At 32.5% G+C, this 26,848-nt stretch overlaps 1 protein-coding gene across 1 annotated transcript; it reads left to right on the top strand.

The window, feature by feature from the left end:
- The first annotated feature begins 13,559 nt into the window (after positions 1 to 13,559).
- Positions 13,560 to 15,003, top strand: LOC111410360 (dof zinc finger protein DOF5.7-like). The gene is made up of 2 exons (XM_023040653.1): positions 13,560 to 13,752; positions 13,948 to 15,003. The coding sequence occupies exons 1-2, from the start codon at positions 13,593 to 13,595 to the stop codon at positions 14,778 to 14,780; spliced, it is 993 nt and encodes a 330-aa protein (XP_022896421.1). The 5' UTR covers positions 13,560 to 13,592; the 3' UTR covers positions 14,781 to 15,003.
- Positions 15,004 to 26,848: the final 11,845 nt, after the last annotated feature.

Genomic DNA, 26,848 nt, shown 5'->3' with positions numbered 1-26,848 from the left:
GATTCTAATAATGTTTGTATTGATCATTCATCACCTATTTATATGTCTCAATCAATGCATCACGAAATGGTGCCAAAACAAGATGAAAAGTGGCAAATTTTAATCCAAAACGGCTCTCAAGTTTCAAATTGAAAAATCAGCCAATGGCTATTTTTTAACACTATGCGTACACATGGTATAAACCGTGCGTACGCATAGTAGAAGCAAAATTTAATTCTGATTTTTTCAAAACACATCTTGCGTACATACAAAATTAAGCATGTGCGTACGCATAGGCAAAAAATTAAATTTTGTTTTTTTTCAATTTCTTTTGATTATACCAATTCCACAAATGAACCCAACAATAAGTTCATTATCATTCCATTGATTTTGAACAAATTTTCAACAATCCCCCACTAGTTCAAAATCAATACGATCACATATTCAAAAAGACGACACTTATGCATAAGAATTAGATATCTTTCGATTTTAATCTAACCATAGTGTAATTCAAACACAGTAAAGTTGGAATTAGAGGTAGCATGGAAGTTTTGAACCAATTATTCCTTGTGACAATACCAGTAAGAACACACACATAAGTATCACGTGTTCTCAAATTCCTCAACTCACTTAGCGTTTTTATGGCCTTGCACTCATCCTATTCAATGAACTTTTAAGAGATAAACTCCAACTCTCTATTGAGGCGGCACCACCTTGAAGTTCATTTAGGTGAAGTTCTTTCAATATCTTTGTTACTTTTAGAGATACTTGTATTTTAGCACTAAACTTCATTAAGAGTTTTAATGTTCAACCCTTACTTCAGTAACAACGAGCATTATTTAATTAGGATAGGGTCATTGCGGATTTAAATAATGCTACAACTATACATATCGAATGACTTGTTGTTACTCTTTGAACGCCTGGATTACCTTTTGAGTAATGATAGGTAGGGTTGTCGTCATTGGTGGACCTTTTAATTAAGTAGTTTCAACCCCATCTTACTCGAAGTAGACGCCACTAAATCTCTATTTAGTGCTTTAGTTAAAGGATCCGCTAAATTCTCAATTGATTTTACATAATTTAGGAAAATTATTTTATCTTTGATTAATTTCCTTATGTAGTCATGTCTTAGACTCATATGTCTAGACTTTCCATTATATACTTCATTGTATGTTTTTGCTAATGTAGCTAGACTATCACACATGATAGGTATTGAAGAAATATTTTTCGATCCCAAAGGTATTTCATAAAAGAGATCCTTAAACCACTCAACCTCTTTCTCGGTATCCGATAGTGCTACAATTCAGATTCCATGGTTGAGTGTGTTATGCACGTTTGTTTCTTTGATTTCCAAGAAATAGCACCTCCTCCTAGAGTGAACACCCAACCCGATGTGGATTTGCTTTCACCCGTGCTAGATATCCAACTAGTATCGGTAAATCCTTCCAATATCATTGGGAATTTAGTATATTGTAGACACAAGTTCTTGGTTTTCTTTAAGTATCCAAGAACTCTCACAATAACCTTCCAATGATCATTACTCGGATTGCTAGTAAACCTACTAAGTTTACTTATTACATAAGCTATATCCAGTCTTGTGCATTGAGCAACATACATAAGACTCCCTATAACACTTGCATATTCTAATTGAGCAATCGCCTTTCCATCATTCTTTATTAGTTTTGAACTTGAATCAATCGGGATACTATATTCCTTTATGTTCAAATGTTTGAACTTATTTATCACATTCTCAATATAGTGTGATTGACTTAGATAGTATTTCCCCAATAGTCTTTGTGACTTTGATACTTAAAATGGTATCCACTTGTCCAAGATCCTTCATCTTGAATGTGGAAGAAAGAAACATTTTTGTTTCTTCTATTCCGTTCATGTGATTACTCATAATCAGCATGTCGTCAACATACAAGCATATAAATGTCACATAACCATCACAAACTTTAGAATATAAACATTTATCAACGCTATTATGTTTAAACCCGAATGATATTATTGCTATGTCAAACTTCTCATGTCATTTGTTTGGTGCTTGTTTCAGACCATATAAAGATTTCACCAACTTGCACACTTTATGTTCATTTCTAGGTAGGGCAAACCCTTCGGGTTGTTCTATATAGACCTCCTCATCGAGATCTCCGTTTAGGAATGTCGTCTTGACATCCATTTGATGAACATGCAAGTCATATATTGAAGCCAAGGCGAAAAATATCCTAATCGATGTTATTCTAGCTACCGGTGCATAAGTATCAAAATAGTCGATTCCTTCCTTTTGTCGATATCTTTTGGCTACTAATCTAGCCTTGAAGGTATTTAAGGATCCATCAACATTTTATTTTCTCCTAAATACCCATTTGCATCTAATAGGCTTGGATCCCGGTGGTAAATCAACAAGTTCCCAAGTATTATTGGACATTATCGAATCCATTTCGTCCTTAATTGCATCTTTCCAAAAGGTGCTATCATGAAAAGTCATAGCTTGTTGATAAGTCTTAGGGTTGGTTTCTACTTGTAGAACAAAAGGAATTGTTCTCACAACATTCAACTCATTTCCCTCTACTAAGTAAAATGAGATAAGTTGAGAATTGATTTCATCCGATCCCAAAGACTTCTCAACTCAAGTTCTCTTGCTTTTTCGTGGTTCACTAGATTCGTCAACATTCTTAGAAGATATTTCATCACGTGTTCCACTTGAGTTAGTGATATTTTCAAGACATTCCCTCAATTCATTATCCGAAGATAACGAATCCTCAAAGAACTCCACATCGTTGGATTCGATAATCACATTGGGCTCCAAATTTAGTAATCTATAAGATTTGCTATTGTTTGCATATCCAACAAGGCACATTTTTTGTCTCTTGGACCCAATTTGATCCTATTAGGATTCGTGTTCTTGTAATAGGCAAGACACCCCCACACTTTGAAGTATTCATGTTCAATTTTCTTCATTTCCACAATTTATAAGGAGAAATCTTAGTATATTTTGAAGGAATCCTATTAAGTATTCTACATGCACTTAATAAAGTTTCACCCGACAAGTTCAATGGCAACTTAGCATGAATAAACATGACATTTATCATTTCTACAAATTTTCTATTTTTTCTTTCAGCCAAGCCATTTTGTTCGGGTGTCCTAAGTGCAGGACATTGATAAATGATTCCATGTTGTTCACAAAATAAATTAAAATCATTGGAAAAGTATTCACCACCTCTATCACTCCTTAAAATTTTAATTTTCTTTCCTAGATAATTTTCAACCTCATTCTTGTATGTCTTAAACATGTCAAATGCTTCACTTTTAGATTTTATCAAATAAACATATGTATATCTAGAAAAGTCATTTATAAAAGTTATGAAATATTTATTTCCATCTCTAGTTAACATACCATTAAGTTCACGTATATCAGAATGAATTAATTCTAAAATACTAGATGTTCTCTTAACACTTTGATATGATTTTTTAATCATTTTAGATTCTACACATATTTTGCATTTATGTTCATCATTTTAATCATATGAGATCAAGTCATATTTTTTTATGCGCTTCATTGTATTTCTACCAACATGACCTTATCTAGCATGCCATAATGAAAATAAATTCACAACATAAGCAAAATTACTTTTATTCATTTCATTGTCAACGGTACATAATTTGACAATTCCTTCACACGAATAATTTTTTCCAACAAATTTTCCATTAAGGGATAGTACAAGTTTGTCGAACTCATAAACACATTTGATGCCCAGTTTTCCCAAGAGATTTTCACTAATTAGGTTCATATTCATATCCGAAACATGTAGTACATTAGTTAGAGTAACAATTTTCTCGGAAGCGAAGATAATGTTTACATTTCATTTTCCAAACACCTTGGACCGTATCTCGTTACCCATTTGAATCTCTTGTTCTTCATCCACTTCTTGATAGGTTTTGAACAAAGATTTATCATATGATACATGTACCGTAGCATAAGTATCATACCACCATCCGGGAACATTTTCTTTGATTGCGTTTACTTCATTTATGGTGGCCACAATTTTGTCATCTTGGACGGAATTCACTTTGGCCTCGAAGTTATTTTGTTTTCGGAGTCTACAATCATTGGCATAGTGACCAGATTTTTCACACACAAAACAACCTCCTTTTATCTTCTTCTTGGACTTGTTAAAGTTCCTAGAAGGCTTCCTTTTGTTGGATTTTGCCGGCGGTTCTATTTTTTCCACAGTATTTGCTTTAGAAGAGTCCTCATGAGAATTTTTAGTTTTATCACGTATTCTCGACTTCTCTTCGATTCGAGGATACTTTTGCAATTGTTCCAAAGAATAATTTTCGGAACTATGTATGATCTTCTTCCGGTATCTTTTCCAAGTTCCGGGAAGTTTGACAATTATAGCCCCCACTTGAAAGGTCTCCGGTATATCAATTTTCACTGCCTTTAATTTGTTGACAATCACTTGCAATCATGCACTTGGAGAAGAAGAGGGATATTTTCTAAGAATTTAAAATCAAAATACTTAGAAATCAAAAATTTCTTTGTACCTTCTTCTTCCGCCTTGTACTTACTTTCTAATGCTTCCCAGATTTCTTTCGCCGAAGTTGTATTGGTGTATAGATCATATAAACGATCTGACAATGTATTCAAGATGTGGCCATGGCAAATCAATTCATCTTCTTGGCATTTTTGTCTCTCGGTCTTTATTTCTTCGGATTCTTCATTCGTTGGTTCCGGCAAAGGTGCCAAATTTGGATCAAGAATATAAAAAATCTTCAACGCCGTTAGGAGGAATTTCAACTTGTCTTGCCGCCGTGTGAAGTTAGTCCCGTCAAAACGATCCAATTTAACTAGATCTTGATTCATGAGTTTGATGGTTGCCGTAGTTGTATCGTTCTCCATCACAGGATATAGTTTGAGATTGTTGGAAAATAAGGGGTTGGAGAAGAAACAACAACAAAATTATAGAAACAAAATGAATAGAAATCACAAAATACGTCAAGAACGAATTTAAGGTTTGAACACGGGATCGTTGTCCTCAAATTATATTTGCCCCCTCTCGAGATTGAATGAGATAATTAAGGATTTTGGCAAACGATTTGTAGGATTATATCAAGTCTTGTAAAGAATTTAACACCAAAGCACAAATGCAATCCTCAAAAACTTTAAGAACACAAATGAAGAACTTGAATATGAATGTAAATCAATAGTTTGATTCAATATGAATGATATATGGATCTCAAGATGTTTTCAATGATTCTAATAATGTTAGTATTGATCATTCATCACCTATTTATAGGTCTCAACTAATGCATCACGAAATGGTGCCAAAACAAGATGAAAAGTTACAACTTTTAATCCAAAACGGCTCTCAAGTTTCAAATTGAAAAATCAGCCAACGGCTATTTTTTAATACTATGCGTACGCACAGTATAAATCGTGCGTACGCATAGTAGAAGCAAAATTTAATTCTAATTTTGTCAAAACACATCTCGTGTATGCACAAAATTAAGCTTGTGCGTACGCATACGCAAAAAAATCAAATTTTGCTTTTTTCAATTTCTTTTGATTCTACCAATTCCACAATTGAGCCCAACAATAAGTTCATTATCATTCCATTGATTTTGAACAAATTTTCAACAGTCCAATCCACAAATTCCCTTAGGGAAAATCAAATTAACATTCAGATGACAATGTGTACCATTTAATTAAGCTAATTGTTAATCAATTGCGTTCAAATTCAGCCTAAACAATCACGATAGGGACAGTGTGATATTTCAATTGGAGGTTGTTTTGTTTGATGTTTGACCATGGTTTGGGTAGCCTTGATGAGGCTAACCTGTTCGTGTGGGTCATGACCGCGAAAGTCGTTGGAAGTGTTTGGTGCCACCGGGTTTAGTATTTGCGAGTTGGAGGTTTTGGTTATTGATTTTAGTCAGATCTAGTGGGTTTTGGATGAGCAAGTTGGTGCATTGTAAGGTGTTTGATGGCTAAATTTTCGACAAGTGAAAGTGGCGAAAGTCATGGTATTGCTGGGTTTAGTGTTTGCAAGTTGGAGGTTTTTGTTGCCAATTGTAGTTAGATTTGGCAGGGTTTGGGCGAGCAGATTAGGCGTTGTGATGGCAGGATGGAGGGCTGTATGGTGGTGGTGTTGTCCAATGGCTAAGGTGGCGGTTGGTGGTGATGTTTGCGGCAAGTAAAAGTGATGATTTCATGGGTAGGGGAAAAAGTAATTTTTTTTTCTAATTTTGATTTTATTATTTATTTGGGATCTATTTGTGTTTTTTTAAAAAATTGGGAGTATAACTGCAATTTGTTCTTTATTTTTTTCTTTTTCTTTTATTTAAATTAAAGAATATATTCGTCATTTAACTACTTTTAATTGAGAAAATAGATGAAAACAATGATTTTCACAATGAAATGTAAAAATAAAGGTGAAATGCCAAAAAAAATGAAAAAGTATGGACGTTTTGCATAACAATATTGATAGTAGGAATATTTTGTGCTAATTACCCTAATAATAATACTCTCTGCGTCCCATTTAAATAGGCTGACTTTCCTTATTTTATTGTGTCAATTATATAGTCTTGTTTCATCACTGAGAATATTTTGTTTTATTTATTTAGTAATATACCATTATTTAATTTATTTAGTTAGGCTAGTTATAACTATTTGATTTTATTATTTATTTGGGATCTATTTGTGTTTTTTTAAAAAATTGGGAGTATAACTGCAATTTGTTCTTTATTTTTTTCTTTTTCTTTTATTTAAATTAAAGAATATATTCGTCATTTAACTACTTTTAATTGAGAAAATAGATGAAAACAATGATTTTCACAATGAAATGTAAAAATAAAGGTGAAATGCCAAAAAAAATGAAAAAGTATGGACGTTTTGCATAACAATATTGATAGTAGGAATATTTTGTGCTAATTACCCTAATAATAATACTCTCTGCGTCCCATTTAAATAGGCTGACTTTCCTTATTTTATTGTGTCAATTATATAGTCTTGTTTCATCACTGAGAATATTTTGTTTTATTTATTTAGTAATATACCATTATTTAATTTATTTAGTTAGGCTAGTTATAACTATTTTTTCTCACTTAAATTTGGAATTGTACAAATATAAATAAGGGTAGACTATGAAAGTTTTTAGCAAAACTTGTTTTGTTAATAATATTAAATAAGATTTCTTAATCCATGTGAAAAACAAAATCAATTTATATAAATGGGATGGAGAGGGTACTATAAGCATAGTTATTAAACCCGACCCGACCATTGACCCGATCAAGGCACTGGGTCTTGGGTTGCTAGTCGAATCGGTGGGTTAGTGATTAGATCGATGGGCCAATGCTTAATAATTATAAAATATTTTTTAAAGTATAAAGTTTTTCTTTTAGATAAAACAAAAAAAAATTAAATTATTTGTCATTAATTATTTATATATTATTTTGTTCATGTTAATCAAAATAGTTACTGTAATTTTTTAAAAATATTTTTAACAAACTATAAATGGTTTAGATATACATAATTATTGCAAACACATAACGATAAACATTTGACATTTAGTGGTTAGGTAGTACTCACTTTACCTAGAAATCTAAGGTTCGAGTCCTTTTGAAGACAAAAAAATTATGGACAAACTTTTAAATCTTTGTCAAATCAGTCAATCGGCCGAGTTAATATAAAAATCGCCGGTTAACTCGATCAACTTGGTGGGTTAATTCGATTTTTATCGATTCAGTTGCATATCTATGAAAATATTCTACACGGCCCAGTCAGAGGCTCGATTCACCGATTTTTCGGCCCAACCGGCCAATTTGGGATAACTATGATTATAAGTCAATAGTGGTGTTCAACTCTTGTTTAAATGATAGTGGAGTTCACTTTCTAGAATTTGGTAATCAATGATCACCAATTGTAGAGCGTGGTCTTCATTGTCATCGAAATTCTTGTTGAATTCGAATATGCTGTTAACATCTTTTTGTTACCTTGACCGTCCCCTCGATCAAATTTCAACAATTTAATAAATTTCTAAAATAACAAAAAAAAAAATAAAAAAAATTGTCCCACTAACTAGCCCGTCCCCTTCGCTCCATCAATTTGCCGTCCCTGATATGCAAACAATATGAGCCATCTAATAAATAATATGTTGCTATCAAGGAAGAGAAAGTTGAGTTTAACTTGTGTGCGCTTCAAACTTCCGATCATAAAATAACATGATTGTTAAAAGATACAGATATACGTCACTAAAGGTAGAAGCTTAAGTGGTATGAAAGATTATAAGTTGCACAATAAGAAAGTTCTCTCCGTAACTTTCAACGAAAACATCCATATGTAAGATGTATAGTGTAGGTTTCATTTTTCCCTCTTTTATTCAGGTGTTGGAGGGGATTGCTCGAGTCTTAATCAACTGTATGTGTAAGAGAGAAACAAAAGTGACGGGGCCATGAAACAACAGGGAGAATGAAGAATAATAAGAGAGAGCTACCAATAAAAAAAAAGAATAATAAGAGATAGCCAGCCCGATGATCGAGGGGATATACAGTAGTTTGACGGTGACAATATTATCTGCCCGGCCACCACCAATCTCACGTCGTTTTCTGCCCCAACAGTAATTATAAGAATAATAATGGATAAAAAGTCATTGATTTAGGGAGCCTCAGGTAGCATTTTCTGCTTCTGATGGAAAATCTACCGGACTGCACGCGCGGTCAGGGTTGGTGCGTAAATATCTCTTGGTCTTGTTTTTTTAGAAGTACCCAATCCTATCCTCTCGTAGGAGTCATGCATCACCAATGCTCGAACCCAAAAACGCTCAAGAACCTCTCCTGAGATATAAGCAAACCTAAGCTGAATTAATGATGAATCCGCATTCAACAAATTAATTATTACAGCAGGTGACCGAGATTGTCTTCTGTTTATATGTCAAATATAGTTTGAAAGCCTATGTGAGAAGACAAAAGTTTTCTAATTATTTCACTAATTTATAATTTTAATAGGGGTCTTCTTAATTTTATAATTTTACCCTATTTGCAGCCGTCTCACACAGTTAATATATATTAAAAAAAAAATTGATTTTCACCACGAGGATCGTAGGGGCCAACATATTGATACTAAAGAGTTAAATTTCTTATTAATTTTAACACAATTTTCATCGTGTAATTAATGTTTCACATAAAAAAAAATTAAAAAAAATTCAAATTTGTACATGATGGACACTAGTAGAGATTGATGAACTTGTACACAGAGGATATATTATAAGGACAATGTTAGATGTACCAAATTATTATTATTATTATTATTATTATTATTATTATTATTATTTATCTAATGCTTTACATACACTCACAATAAAGGTGTGAAGACCACATGTTGGCATTATTTTATTCACGCGGGATCTACGTGCTTGTGAAAGTAGGTAAACCAAAGTATGTACACTTAGAATTATCCATATTATATCGTATAATGCATACTAAAGAAGATGGATAACTAATCAATATACCAAGATTCTAATGGTACCTTATTTTATTAATTCTAAATAGCTGTAAACGTATATCTTTGAATTAGGAAAATTACATTATTATACCCCAATTTATTGCCCAAATAACAAGCTGGTACTAACTTTAAAAAGAGCAAGTTGATCATATTCCTTACGGTTATTCTTGATGTATAGGGAGGAACCCTTCCAGAATACACACAAGAGGGTGTGTGGGATGAATATTTTTTACAATTTTTTTACTCACATGGGACCATCCCATGTGAGTGTTCTATAATTCTTCTGCCCAGAATTAGTCTGCACACAAGACTAATTCTATTCCTTATAAGAAGATAGAATTTAGGTGAGAAGAAATTAATTAAAAAACTCTGTTGTTTTTCCTATATGTCAATATAATCTTCCATGCATGTCAAGTGAATTATCGACTTGTCAAGCCTCAGCACTTGATGAGTGTATTTTACTCACAAGTTTATGTCAAATTTACCTTGATTGTGAGTTAGATTTTGCAAGTATTGAACGTTTTTAATGTCTTTATTAATCTTGTTTTATAGGATTGTTGAGATGGTGAAAGAGGAGAAATTTCATCAAATAAAGCTATTGAAATGGATTGAAAAGAAATTGTAAATAAAATGACAAAAGAGGTAAAACACAATGTAGATTGGACGAGTGGCGTCGAGGTGCCACAAGAAGAAGCGGAAAATCAACGAAAAGGGACAAGATTCAAAGTTTGGGGACTAAAGCGTAAATATTTAAAAGTTGTATCGAACCTCATGATGCATATTCGAGAATGCTAGGGGCCAATTGGATACAATTAGAAGTCAAAAGGAATTAAATATGATCAAAATATGGACATGGTGTCGATTTTCAACCACTTAAGTACACTTAGGATTTTCAGCTGAAGATTGAACTCCATTTTTGACCTAATCAATATTCGAATTGGAAAATAGCTATTTCAAGAAAAATTGTAGTCTTTTGAATTAACTTTACAAAACAACTTCAATCGTCTCAATCGGACATCGAAAGAGAGAGGTATGATAAAAATCCTAAAAAAAAGTGATATATGTCTTTTACTCAAGAGCAGCACCATGATGTCTATCTTTTACTCGAAAACGGCGCCACCATCATGAAGCTGAGGCGCCACCAAAATAGAGCTATGGCACTGCTCTTATGGTGCAGAGGCTCCACCTGGGTACATCTAGGGAATGTTTTGGCCCGTTTTGAAGTCCATAAAAATCCTACTTTTGAAACACACGTGAAAGCACCTATAAATATAATTTTCTCACACTTTTGGAGGGGATTTCACACATTGACAGTAGGAGAACACAACTTGAGAATTAGAAAGTAAATTCAAGAGGAGAAAAACAACAATTCAAGTGTTTGAAATCAAGATTTGGAACAAGAAGAAAAACTTGGTGTAAGATTCATCCACTCCTCTATGTCTAAATTCAAAACCCAATGATGGACTCCGCTATTGTAATTTATTTTTCTTCCTCTATTATGAATAACTAAAATTCTTGTTAGAACGAATAATGTAATATACTTAGAACCATTTACATATTTTATTTAAGATTCTTGTTCTTTATTTATTCATGTGCTGATTTTACTATGAGTTTAATATATTGAATTATTTGATCACTAATTTGATGATTTTGTGAATCCTTTACAAATCGAGAGGTGAGTTTAAGATTTAGATCATATAGTAAAATTCGGTAAATTGGTATAACGTGTAGGGATACTTACACTAATTATTGCAATCATAATTGAATTCTTAGAACAAAAAACTCGTTTAACTAAGGTTCATTCACATAGAGAGTTCTAAATCACTTTTTGTGTACATCCACATATTTTCAAATAGTTGTATAAAAAATCACAACACCTAATTCTTTGTTTATTTTCGATCAAATTAAAGTTAGGAATAATTAAATCAATTGTTAAATAGTAGTTCTCGTGAAAATGATATCTGGACTTTCAGGTTCACTTTATTACTTTTACGATCCTTATACTTACAGGATACAAAAGAGACAAAAGCACCCTAAGGTAAAATTTAGTTAAAATCTATTCATTTACTCCCATTTTAGATTGAACAATGCTATTTGCAGTCGTTCACTACTGCAATCACTCTGCGTGACATATATACATGTGGCCGTTAATGAGTTAATGCATGAGACAAAAAAAAAAGTAACACGTTAATATATCAAATCACAAACTGTCATATAGGATGCCACGTAAGACAACTAATACAATAAACGACTATGAATAATATTATTCTTTTGGATTGGAGGGAAAAGCATGTATGCATTGGAAACAATCAATTTTCTCCTTTTCATATTCACCACCATCCAGACTAAACTTTTCCTTCGACTCCCCTCAACAAATTTTCCACCTAATTCTTTGTGGGTCCAAAACATGAAAACTCCAAAAAATTCACTCTAATAAAATGATAAAAAGGATGGAGGATCATTGATTGAGTCAAGCACACGTCCAAATAATTAAAAGCTCAACTGATAAAAACACAAAGACACATACGTGTGAATAGTAAGAAAAATGCTATTTGTTTACTCGCCCCTCACATGGGGGGCGAAGCCCGCGCACAAAAAATGCGTGGGACCCGCCCTCAAGTGAGTACCTGTAATCGGGCGTGTAAACGCGCGCGTACATGTAGCAGAGCCCAAATAATAACTAGCACATGTACAGAATGACCCATATTGCTGCACAATATGACATTGGTAATCATCCATCTTCATTATACTTTCTTCCATATTGATTAAACTTAATAATATCGATCGAGCTACACTATCAGAAAAAAATGATTGAAACCCTGATCGACCCTCACAATAGAGGGTGGGGCCACTTTTTTCTTCCAATTGTTTATTCACGTGGGGCTCGATAATTGCGAGAGGTGGTCAAAACCTCTGTCATCTTTTTTTCTGGTAGGGAAGCTTTTTTCTAATAATATTTACTTTACTTATAAAAAAATGAGTAAACTTTAATTTAATAATTTTGTGTTCGTTAAATATAAGAATAATTAAGAAATAAGTGATTAACCATACATTATCTCGATGTTCTTTTGATGTGATTTTTATTTCTTTTTTCTTTTTTTGTAGAACGATTTTTTAAGAAAGTTATCTTAAGTTAGTTTTCTCTAAAAAAAAATTTTATTCGGATCGCACTTCTAAAAAAATAATAATAATAAATTCAATTTTTAACTTTTAAAATTTATATTTCAATAGCACATAGCATTGTTGAAGAGAGGGGCAAAATCGAAAGCACAAGTTTCGGGGGAAGTGGAATTGTAGTTGGAGTTGGTGAGATAACAGTCTTTACACGTATTTCCAAGTGATAAGCCATTTTCATGAACTCGTAATCATTGTCTTCCAAAGCAGAGATTATTCTTTTGCAAATCTTGATTGCTATTATCATTATATATTCTCAGCTCTTCTTCCCACTCCCAACCGAAATTTCTTGTTTAGTACAATGGGAATCTATGTAGTAATATAATATTAAGATATGCATATTTCTATTCAAACTTTCAAATTTGTGGGTTTTTGAATAGCCCTCCGAGAACTTATATTCAAAGTGCTTTATATTCATATTATTCTAACAATGTGTAGCACGTTCTAGGTCTTATACAGTGAAGTAGATCGGTTTAAATTAGCATATGAAATTGTTGATAATTTAATATTTTGCGGGCCTTTCGATTTAATTTTAAATATTTCGATTAGGATTTGCACCCTAATAGAAACAAAAAGTAAACACTAATTTCCAAATTTTAAGAGACCACATATATATATATATATATATATATATATATTTTTTTTTTAAAAGAAGACGGAGTAGCTTGTCCTTCTAGTGGCCTTTATTGTGTTTTATAACTTTCTATATATTAAAGATTATGTTGCCCGAATACTTCTGTTCCTCTACCGTCATAAAATTTTAGCTCAACAAATCCAAGGCAAGTCCTCAGTGTCATCTCTATCTGATAGATCATCACGCATAAACGTACAACGACAAACACTACTTTCTTTTGCTTTTCCACTAAAAAAGACTAATCCATCTTTTCTTTTTCTGGTTTTTTGATTGTTATAGATCAACAGAGAAGAGAAAAAGATGATACAGGAGCTGTTGGGTGGGAGTAATGTCGGCTTAATAGGAGGGGAAAGACCTAAACTTTCCACCACTAGTGGAGTTTTTGATGGCTCATCTTCACCCTCACCGTCTCCTTTACCATCTTCTTCCACCACTGAGAACCTGAGATGCCCACGATGCGATTCTTCCTCTTTTGCTTTTCCACTAAAAAAGACTAATCCATCTTTTCTTTTTCTGGTTTTTTGATTGTTATAGATCAACAGAGAAGAGAAAAAGATGATACAGGAGCTGTTGGGTGGGAGTAATGTCGGCTTAATAGGAGGGGAAAGACCTAAACTTTCCACCACTAGTGGAGTTTTTGATGGCTCATCTTCACCCTCACCGTCTCCTTTACCATCTTCTTCCATCACAGCCACCACCACTGAGAACCTGAGATGCCCACGATGCGATTCTTCAAACACAAAGTTCTGTTACTACAACAACTACAACCTCACTCAGCCGCGCCATTTCTGCAAGTCTTGCCGGCGCTACTGGACTAAAGGAGGCACCCTTCGCAATGTCCCCATCGGAGGGGGATGTCGGAAAAACAAGAATACTACCATAATAAACTCTGTTGGAAAATCAAGTGCCGGAAAGTTGAAAACAGTTCCATCAGAAACAGGGAAAACAGGTTTTCTTAGTGGTTTTGAACAACATGCTGATATTTCCACAAACCCTAGTATATGGTCATCCCCTCAAAATTCTCATTTGTTGTCTTTACTGAGATCAGACCAAATTTCTAACCCTAACCCTATAACCGTGAAGGAGGAAGGTGGTTTTTATGGGTCCCACATGAGCTTTGAGTCATCTTTATCGAATGGTGGTTTAAATTCTTGGTCCTTAGATCCAGTTAGTCAGATGGTTACCTCCACTGGGCTTCGCAGTTCTTTTTGGAGCAACAATCAGCAACAGATTCAAGCGACCAATGGAATTATACTGGGAGAAGTTCAAAATAATGGGCTTCAAGAACTTTATCAGAGGCTTAGATCATCAACATACTGTTATCCAGAACATGCCCCAGTAATTCTTGGAAATGTATCTTCTGCACCATCAATGGCTTCTTCCACCATTTTGGAGTCAGCTCCAGTAGCTGGAGGTGAATTGGGTTTCTGGAATACCGGTCTTCCTCCGCCAACTGATCTAGCCACAACTAATGGTGCATACCCTTAATTAGGACCCCTTAGTTACCTAAAATATTTCTTTTCTCTTTTATTTTACTAATCAAGAAACTAGGGTTTGGTATTTCTTGATTTATGTCATTTGGGGTGTGGTATATGAATATTAATGTAGCTAGCATCATGTTTACAGTTTTTAATTATGGTGTGTTTTTCTCCCTAATATTTCGTTTATGTATGTCTGTTTTATTAAAGAATCCTGCCGATCCTTAATCTTACTTTTGTTGCTGAATCCTTTCACACCATTGCAATGTTTTCTTAACTAAGAAAATCAATTCACTTATAACAGAGAAGATTTGGACAAAAATCTAGTTATCTAATTAATTAATAATATACATATTGAAGTGCTGTTAAAAAATTAAATTCTCCATCGTGGAAGAATCTATATATCTTGGTATACTCAAAAAATGTTCCAGTCTGAGAGTCTGAGTGCTTAATTCAGAGACATGGTGAGTTAAGCATGCTAGTGGGGTGCAGCTTTGACAGATGAAGTGGACATGTAGATTCTTTACTTGTGTTTTTCTATGAATATTGAAAAAGTGATGAATTGGATGAAGTGTTGAAGCAGGCTTTGCGGGACGAGTTTTCTAAAAGCAGCAATTTGATTCTCACAGTAGGAAGGATCCAATTCCACCTGCACCCCTAAGTGAGTAAAACTTGCTATTCTACAGCACGTTTTACGATGTATAAATATTCCCTGATAGAATTAATTAACCCAAAAATGTATAGTTTAATGTCTCTGTGTTGCGATCTTCTAACTAGTTTTTGAAAATAGAAGTTAACTAATAAAAAATACAAGACATTTACCTAAGTGTTATGCATTAAGTCCAATTGATTTAAGTTTTAAACATTTTTAATTTGTTTAGTGCACTTATTTTGATAAGATTTTAGTGATTTGCAAATATAGGACATTTATTTTGTAAACACTATTCTAATAAATTATAATAAATAATAGGGTCCGTAGATTTAAATTTTTGTGAGTTGTTAATCACAAAAAATCGTGATTGTGATATATAAATTATAATATGACTGAATTTTAAATCATTCGTGATCGTAAGTTATAACGAGATAAAGACATCATTATTATGGATAGACCAGAGACACTTAAATGAATACACGAATGTTTTGTTATAGAACAAAACATTGGAGACCAATTTAAGAGATTCCACATGAATAATTATTTGAGTGTCCATGGTTAACCCCCAATGTTCGATAGTGAAATTGGTCTTTTGACTTTAGATCATTATAGTGCCTTATATGAAACCGGTCAAATTTTGGTGATGTTGAATGTTACTCTGCCAAAGGCCGCTAATACAACATCGTTCGCGTATGTCAAAAATCATATGAAGATTGTGAATAATTAATATAGGATTTGTCACTTTTAAATAGTTAGAGATTACAATCTATATTTCATTTAGTTAAGTTGATAATGAATACTTGATCAATGTGTATTCATAAGTCGAAAAGGAGTTTCGACTTAAATTGACTTAATAGTGAAATAAAAGATATGATCAATAACTGAGTTTGACACATATCCATATCTCGTAGTTGATTATATTGACTGACGGAATGATTATAGTTTCATGGTAAACGAACAAATTTGATTTTATCATACCACGTAATATTTTTCATCACGTGTATTGCCCTGACACAGTGCTAGATAACAATCTGAGACGGCTAATATGAATTGTGATAAATTAAAAATGAGTATTTTAATTTATTGATTTTGATTAGATTAAAATAATAAATCACGTTGTTTGACATCGTAATTGGGAACCTAATAGGTCATACACAAAATGAGAATTAGAATAATGAGATTTATCAATTAATTAATTGACGAGTGTTGGATAATTAATTAATTGAATTGCTTGTTAATAGATCCACAATAATTAATTAATTCATGGACCAAATTTAATTAATTGGATTTATTAAATATTTGACCGACTTGAGTTAAGACAGAGGTCAAGTCTACTTGGACTTATGTTAATAGGTTGCTTGGATTTGAAAAATCTACAGAGAATATAATTTCACAATCTTGCTAGCACAATAAAAGAAATCCCTAGTTCTCTCTATCTTGTTTCTGGTGTGGATTTTCATTGAAAAATGGATGATTGGACAGTTGTAGATTGCAGATCAGAAGTGTTCTTCAAGGAATTAATCAAAGATATAATTTTTTCTCACAGTTTTTCTATAAGCAAGAAGAAGATCATTGGTAGAAAATTAGAAATTGAAATCTATTTTATTTTTCGCTATACATGTTAAGTAAATTCCCAACAATTTCTCCTATGGTGATTTGATATGAAAAATGAAGTGAAAACGCATGCATTACAGACGAGTAGCCAAACAAATTCATCCACATTTCCATATGCTTAATGATAAAGTTGTTTCACACACTTATCTAGATTATTGCAGATCTTTGTGCTCATATTAGTTTATATATTATTTTTATAGGGAAAACCTCAACATTGATGTGAATTGAGAATACAAAAATAATGAAATTGAAGAGGTGCCGGGAAGTTTGAACTTGATTGGAAGTCTTGAAAATACAATTTAGATGAATTCACAAACTTTTGGGATCAAATTCTACTTTTGGAGAAGTTTGGGGACCAGCTTGAACATTCTCAACACTTTGAAGGATCAAAGTTGAAAAAATAGAAGCTAAAAGGATCAAAGTGAAAGATTTTGAAAGATGAACGATTTTTCGGAGGCAATTGGAAGTAGCAGGACCTAATGGGAATTATTTGAAATTGAAGGGACAAAAAGTGCAAGAAAATGGACTAGACTCGTACAGAAAAAGTGGACATGGATCAAACGTGAAAATTTGACGGATGAAGGACCTGTACTGCAAATTGAACTTCCCACAGGCGAATCTTGCACGGCCCTTGCAGGTTATCGAAGCTTAGCAGGATCCTAGGCGCGACATTTGATGCCCTATTTAGATGCGGTTCGAATTATTTTTTTTTAATAGTTTTTATCGATCCATGCGCAATTTCAGGACTTCTTGAGACTTTATGAATTTAAAACCCGTCCTAATCCATTATTTCAAATTATAAAGGGTGAAATAATATTTTTTTAAGAATGGATGGTTGAAAAATAAGAAAAAAATTTGATTTACATTTAATATTATTTTTGAAAAATTGTGTGATTAAAAATAGAAGAGAGAAAAATGAAATTTAATTTAATAGGCCAAACGGAGCATATTCTCTACCATTCGCAAGATCTCAGAATACATCATCGAAAATTCTTTGAAGGCAAAACACAAATTATCTCATCGCTGAAGAAGAAATCCGTCCAATTTTTTTTTTAAAGCTCAGGACAAGGAAAATAATGTACAAAAATTACTATTATGGCTTTGTTTGAGCCACATGTTTTGAAAAAAAATACATTCTTAAATAGTGATTTGATATTATTTCAATAATACATTTTTCAATAAAATAATATTACATATAAATTTAAAATTTTACCTTATTTTTTAACCACACATTTTTCATTAATACATTATTCAGAAATACATTTTTATAAAAATAATGTGGCTTATACAAGCGCTATATTTTATTTTAATTTAACTACAAATTCTCAATCTCAACTTTACCAAAATATTAAAAATTGTAGAATGAAAAAAAAAAAAAAAGGAAAAACACGAGCATGCGCACGCCACCCGACCACAGCCCAAGAAGAGCTTAATTTAGCCCACAATTCAGCATAGGAACAACAGATTAATCCTCCATTTAAAAGTCACATTTCACAACTAACAAATTTCTAGAAAACTTTCAAAAATCAGGTAATATTTATAATATATTATAACTAATTTATTTACCCCACCCCACCCCACCCCACCCCATCCACCCATCACATCAAACCTTTCCACCCCACCCAACCCCACCCACTCATCACATCAAACCTTTCTCTTTTCTCTCTCTACCCACCCCCACATCTGACGACGGCAACAATTTCAACGATCATTTTGACGACTATTTCGATAACTGTTCGCCTTTTCCGATGATTATCTTTTCTCTTATTTTTTGACAATGACCTGTAAACAGTTCCATTAGATATATGATCTATGACTAGTTCTATTGAATTCGTGACCTAATTAGATGGGATGAATATGCATATGAGCAATTTCAAAATTAAGAAATAAAGTTTGAAAGTTCAAATCAAATACTATTAAAATTTTAGTTATGAAATAATTAATCAAAAAACTATTTTTGTAATTAAATATATTAAATTCACAAATCTTTTTTTTTTTCTTTTTCTGGACAATAACATGTGACCTGTATACATTGTGATAAATAAAATATGATTTTTAACCTGTGACTTGTTACACGTGACTTGCAACATAAAAAGTAACCTGTAAATTTGATCCGTGACTTCTAAAAAATGACATGTGACCTATTAATATTGATCTGTGATCTATTTATACTGATTTGTGACTGGTGAACTCAAACCCGTGATAAATGAACTGTGACTTTAACGACGAATTGTGACTCATAACATATGAACTGTGACCTTATGTGTTCATGACCAAATTTCAAAAATCAGATTTTTTTTAAAATTTTATTTATAAACAAATTTATTGAAAATATATTTTATTAATTAAATATATTAAAGTCACAATTATATACAATTAAATCAAAACTTTTATTGATCACAACTCATTTATTCATTGCAAATTATCAAATTAATTAGCCACAATTAATTTTTAGGTCACAACTTAATAAATTGAGAGTCATAATCACAATTTTTAGGCACAAGTCATTTAATTGTTACAAATTAACCAATTATTGGTCACAAAATCAAAACTTTTACTGGTCATAATTCATTTATCCATTATAAATTATCGGTCACAACTTAATAAATTGTATGTCACAATCACGATATTTAGGTCATATATTATTTATTTCTAAACTAACCGATTATTGGTTACAATTAACAAAACAATTGGTCACACATTATTTGTTAGTCGCAAGTAAGCCAATTTATTGGTTATAATCAACCAAATCATCGATCACAAACACCCCAACCCATGCCATCCAACTCACAACTACCACTACCACTACCACCATCACCATCACCATCACCGTCACCGTCAACCCCACCGCCATCCTATCCGCACCACTTCCACCTACACTATCAACAAAATCCACCCTAAACCCCAACACCATCAAAACATGGAAACCACCATCACCACTCCAACAACAAAAATCACAACTTATTTATCAATTTCAAAGACACAAATTACGAGTTAAATTATAAATTTAATCACAAATCATACTTTTTAGGTCACATATTATTTATTAATGTTCACAATATATTCGTTTTCTTGGTTACAATGACCCAACAATTGGTCACAATCATTTTTCATCAGTCCCATTTTTCCCCACCCTCGTGTTGGAATTGGTTCAAATAATTAGCCAAAAATTGAAAAATGAAAAGGTGTGTAAAAGTGAAAAATGAAATGGTGTGACTACGTGTCAACTTCGACCAAATATTCAGACTTGATTCGATGGTCAAATTACAAAAGTAAATAGACCAACTTATTTTACTTGTCGAGTAAATCGTCGTGGTAGATTTGGAATCTCGAAACCAATTTCGGATGAATGAGAAATTGCGGATCAAAGTTGGAAGAAATGAAATGTTGCAACTTTTCGAAAGGATGCAGGCTTTGGCAAAGTGTTACAACTTTTTGAAATGATGCATGTTTTGACCCACACTACTTCATTTGCACCCTTTCTACATCTATAAATAGAACCCCATGGACATGGTTTTGAGAACACTAATTGCATTGAGCATTCATTCTCCTCTTGCAATTCTCTCCCTTTTGGCATTATCATTTTTCAAGAGACGTGTCTTTTTAAATATAGAGTCTAATTTCAATGGTTATGCCTCTTCCATAGGTTGTCTTTTGAGACAAACCTTTTCAACATCTATATATTAACCCCATATGTTTGGATTTATTTATTTAGAAATTTCATTTCATTCCATATTTTACACTTTACTATGCATAAAACATTAGCATTTTCATGCATTTCCTTGGTAGAGAGGGAATTCCGTTCGAGTTCGCTGGTCGAAGTCATTTGGAGTGCTCCTATGGCTTGACGTGGTCGTTGTATCTTAGGATATGATTGACGAAAAATCGTCAGCACTGATGCGGGGCAAATTCATCTTAAGGACCAACTGTCAAACACTTGCCTCGACAAAAAATTCATCACTTGCCTCTTTCTTCCTACTGTTTTCTGATTTCTTTTAATTATATTTTGATTTCGGGAAATGATTAACATTGTTTCCATGTTTATGTTGCAAAGTTCGATCAAAAGAATAATTTGCTTTCGTTCAAGAATCGAAATGGATTAATCCATATCCGTGCATTCAGATTCGGTAACTTTTATATTTTGCTTCTCAAATCCTATTTCGGTAAGTCGAAATTACGTTTCGATTTCACGCAAATAATCGATATACTTTTGTAAATATAATATGCACGTAATCTGTGTAAATTTCTCCAACAATCTTAAGATGAAATTGTTTTCGTGCATTTATATTTTTCATTATTCTATTTGCATGAACAAAGTATTAAATGGATTGGATGATAAAATCTGATTGCATAAACTCAACGCTGATTTATGTTTTATGCTCGGTGGGGTTCTGTGCAACTCTTAAAAAAAATGAACTGATCCATACATGAGAAACTATTATGTTATTATATGAATTGTATCTCAAGTGTCTATGTCATCCATTTGTTTAGTATATGATGAAAGTAAAGTATTGTATATTGCACATGGTTGCAATTGTTAATCAATATATATGGCTGTCAATATGTGCCTTTTCATAAATTAGTCAAGGACCATGAAGTTGGTTTATTTTGAAAAAGTGCACGTGGTTTTTACGGCAATTTATTAAATGACGACTCTTCATTTTCTAAATGCATTTTCAAATCCAATTTTGTAATCTATCATCAACTTAATTATCCTATCAATATGTGCCTTTTCATAAATTGGTACAACTACAATGTTATTGGAATAGATGCCAACTAATTGTGAAAGTATATGAACTTTCATGACTATTCCTTTTAGTGAAATATGACATGGTAAATTAGTTGGTTAAATTTTAATATCTTGTTGAAATTATACTAACTTTGATTAATGTTGATAGTCTTATTTAATCCTATGGAATTAAGTGAGATGACTTTTATGCTAGTTATATTGCATAAAGTATGACAAATTGTGATTTGTTCTAGTGGAAATTGTTGCGAAAATATTAAGACATGAAAATACTTTGTAGAGCACAAACTGTGCCTAAAGTTGGTAATGGTGCTGAACTTCCATTAAATTTGGAAAAGTTTGAATGTGATGATTTAGTTAACTTTTTGACTTCAATAAAACTAAATGGGATGATTTGTGCAAAATTATATTGCATAAGAATATGACAAAAATATAATTTGATTACTTGGAATTGGTGAAAAATTATGTAGAATATTATGGAATATTCTAGGATCAATTTAGATGAAAAGGTGAGTCCTTTCATATGAAAAATCGTGACTTTTGGTATGATTAATTTCCAATAGGTGTGTCTCTTTATAGAGATTAATTCAAGAGGTGTGTCCTCTTGTAGGATTGTGTCTTTTGAAAACATAACTTTTCAACTTATGGTTGATTCGTTTGTTCAAGTTTGAATATGGTAAATAAGGTGAATATTTACCTTATTATTTGATATGAAATGAAACTATCATATGAAATGTCACAAATATGATAAGTTACATATGTTTGGAGAAGTTGCAATTCTTGTGAATCAAGATGCTTAGCTCTCTTCAATGCTGAAATTGACTTCAATCGTGAGACCAATTAAATTGGTTTATGCTTGGAAAACATTGCTAGTCCATATGATGGCCTTAAGGACGATCAAATTAAAATAATTGGACTGAAATAAATTGTGAGTCGACGACCAATATTTTGAAAGTACTTAGACTTTCACGAAATACTCGATATAGATATTATTATCTAAGAGATAAATGAATTGAACTATGAAAGAGTTGATGAACTCTAAGTTCAAGTATAACCTAAGAATGTGGAGGGTTAAACTTAATGTTTGTGAACTTGAAATGGAAAGTTCAAAATTTGTGGATGCAACATTATTAGATTGCATATGTATTCCTAATTGAGGAATTGTGGGGGTAACTCAATTTAACAGTTACATTTACTTTTTATCTTATAATCATAGAAAGATATCTACGAAGGTGAAAAGATAGAAAACCCTTATACTAATTATAAGGATGATAAACACTAAGTCTAAAGTGGGTTAAATGGATAGAAACCAATTGTGGCGGTTGTTTGGACATGCAAGAACAATTGGAATATATGAAGAATATTCATACAATTCAAATGCATGGTAATGTTTCAATGATGATATTAAATACTCATGATTCTGAAATCCACTTGTAAACATGGTTGATTAGTGTAATAATTAGATAGAAATCCTTCAATCTTGTTTGGAATTAATAAAGTTTTAGATAAAGCTAATAAGAAGCATGTAGCTTCATGAAAGGATTTCTCGGTGGTGACAATTTGTATCTATTAAATGAAATTGATCATTTGCTAGCAATAATTGATAAGATACTAATTCACATGTAATGATAGATCTAGAAGTATAAGTTATAGACATAATACCATTAAGTAGTTGATCTCAATGGTGTAAACTAGTGGTACCTTTAAGAGATTTACCGAGAGATTAAGTATACTGCATATCGAAAGGAATGAGATTGAAGCCTACTACGTTAGAGTCCTTGTAATGGTAACCCTACCTTATTGACTGTAGATCCCAAGATCTTGGTTCAAAGGGAGAACTAAGTTATGAGGATTCCATGAAGCACTAAGGAAAATAGTTACCTGACTCATTCCTATGATATTAAAGTGCTTTCTGCAGAGTTGTAAGAGGCTAAGATAATCTTTTAATAATTCCTATATCTTGACTAAGTCAAGTGGAGTAGGGCAGAATACTCTCAATAGGAGGTCACCTATGTGGGTGTGAAGTGGAGCTGCTTTAATGAGAATTATTCAAGGCTTGAATTCTTTAAACACTTGCAGAACCAAGAAGGGTTCAGGGCCAAAATGAACCAAGTCATGAAAATCATGAACGGTTTAGAAAAGATATCTGTGTGAGTATCGTTGTCTTGGCATACACTAAAGGTTGAATGGTTCAAGACATCACGTACACCAATTAGGCGAGTAAGTCCGATGGTATTTCACTACGGGAGGTTCAAGGCCAAAAGCTACTGTCCCCGATGCAGTGGCTTTTTGCTCTCTCTCTACTTGCATCACATCATAGCATTACCTTTGCATACTCTAATTTCCATTCATGTGGGGGATTTTTGGAATTGGTTCAAATAATTAACCAAAAATTGAAAAATGAAAAGGTGTGTAAAAGTGAAAAATGAAAAGGTGTGACTACGTGTCAACTTCGACCAAATATTCAGACTTGATCCGATGGTCAAATTACAAAAGTAAATAGACCAACTTATTCTACTCGTCGAGTAGATCGTCGTGGTATATTTGAAATCTCGAAACCAATTCCGGATGAATGAGAAATTACGGACCAAAGTTAGAAGAAATGAAGTGTTGCAACTTTTCGAAAGGATGCAGGTTTTGGCCAAGTGTTGCAACTTTTTGAAATGATGCATATTTTGGCCCACACTACTTCATTTGCACCCTTTCAACATCTATAAATAGAACTCTATGGACATGATTTTGAGAACACCAATTGCAATGAGCATTCATTCTCCTCTTGCAATTCCCTTCTTATAATTTCATAGCATTTTCATGCATTTCCTTGGTAGAGAGGAAATTCTGTTCGAGTTCGCTAGTCGAAGTCATTTGGAGTGTTCCTATGGCTTGATGCGATCGTTGTATCTTGGGAAATGATTGTCGAAAAATCGTTAACACCGATGCGAGGAAAATTCATCTTAAGGACCAAGTGTCAAACATTTGTCTCGACCAAAAATTCATTACTTGCATCTTTCTTCCTAAAGTTTTCTGATTTCTTTTGATTATATTTTGATTTCGGTAAATGATTAACATTGTTTACATATTTATGTTGCAAAGTTTGATCAAAAGAATAATTTGCTTTCGTTCAATAATCGAAAGGGATAAATCCATATCCATGCATTCAGATTCGGTAATTTTTATATTTTGCTTCTCAAATCCCATTTCGATAAGTCGAAATTACGTTTCGATTTCACACAAATAACCGATATACTTTTGTGAATATAATATGTACGTAATCGGTGTAAATTTCCCCAACACCCCGTCGACACCACCAAAAAAATTTCATCAGCTCACCACCACAATGCCATGAAGGCTGTCCCCTTTAGTCACGGAAAGCAATTTCTTGATCCCAATGCCATTAGCTTCTCCTTTCTGTCAGAACCTATCCACGCAACTTAATTAGTTAGTACCTCCTAATTCATGTATCTTATTTAATTTATATTATTCTTCATTTGATTAGTACTAAGAAATCATAAAATCAAGCGGTTCAGAGACAAATTGACAATCTAACAGTTGCAATTAATTAAAAAAAAAAGAGTGAGAGATTAATTACTTTCGAAGCTAAATTGGGAATAATGGAGATCGAAGCTAGATGAATCGGTGAAGGAAATAATCGGCTGCTGGCCTTCCTACTAACACTGTCGTAAAGCCGTCGTATTAAATCATCCACCGTCGTATCTAGTGACATCAAAACCTATACAGCTCCAAGGCTCCTCTAAATCATCACATTAAGAAAAAACTTTGTCAGTTTCAAGTTTCCCTATGCCACACCACATCCTTTTTTACGAACCAGTAAATCTGACACGGTTTAGTTGAGGAAGATAGAGAATATGGAGAGAGAAAGATAGATGTTGAGGGAGATAGGGACTGTAGAGAGATTAATTAGGAATGGTTATGATAACGATATTGTTTGAAAAGATTTTATTTGATTTTATTTAGGATAATTATTGATAAGATATTTATTAATTTATTAATTTTAATTTTAATTGTCACGTGAAATTAAAACTATACCACCTTAATTTTGAATTGTATAGGTCGTACGTAGGGTTTAGGCTAATTTTCCCATTCAGCATTGTTACCAAGAAGTACGCCCATTTACCTAAATCAAACAGGACTTATCCCCTATTTAGTAGAAATTTTAAATTTTAATTTAAATCGAACTCAAAAATTAATTTTAATCACAAATTTTGTAAAATCTACAACTTTTCAATCGCATATTTCACTGATTTTTATCAAAATCAATTAAAAATCTAATTTTAATTCTCAAGCAAACAAAGACTTTGATATTTTCTACAAATATTGTTCAAATGTGGGCTGAATTGAATGTATGGTTGAATCAATCCCCCAAAAAAAGTACTGTAATTGTCTATTATATAAAGGCCTTTAATAAAAATCTTATTTCGTATGATAGTTTTGTTTCAATTACAAAGTTTGTCATTTTTAACTTCTGTTATTAGCTCTTCAACCATAGTACTATTTCTAAGAACTCAAATAATAAACAAAAAATAATGTATTAATTAAAAGTAATTATTATTCAGCACCACCACAACTTGGCATTCAATTATTTCACTTACTACAATTAATTAATTTCAAGTTTCCTATTTTCTTTCTCTATTTCACAATAACAATGGATAAATTGAACAAGATAACAAATAAAATATGCCAATCTTTCCATAATTATGCCTAGACAGAAATGTAACATCTAAATTTAGTTTAATTAAAATTGCAACATCAATCCCCCGTATCTCCTAAAATAATAAATAGGTCTCAACTAATTAAATAAGCACTAAATGATAAAATAAAGCATTATCCCTTGCGCAGCCTCGAACAACTTTTAACATTTCTTTGAATTACGTCATTATTCTCGTGTTGGAAAAACTTGCCTCGTGAACCTTGCGTCATATCTTCATTATACACCTCGTAATAGTAACTACTCATTTGATAGATTTAACCTCCCGGACATAACTCAGTGGTGCAAATGATAGGAGTGAGGTAGTTTTAGCCTTATTGACAGCCGCAGTGTGGGAGT

Source organism: Olea europaea, chromosome 15 (assembly GCF_002742605.1).
Source record: "Olea europaea var. sylvestris chromosome 15, O_europaea_v1, whole genome shotgun sequence".
Classification (NCBI taxonomy): Eukaryota; Viridiplantae; Streptophyta; class Magnoliopsida; order Lamiales; family Oleaceae; genus Olea; species Olea europaea.
This window is presented reverse-complemented; position numbering and strand designations above follow the sequence as displayed.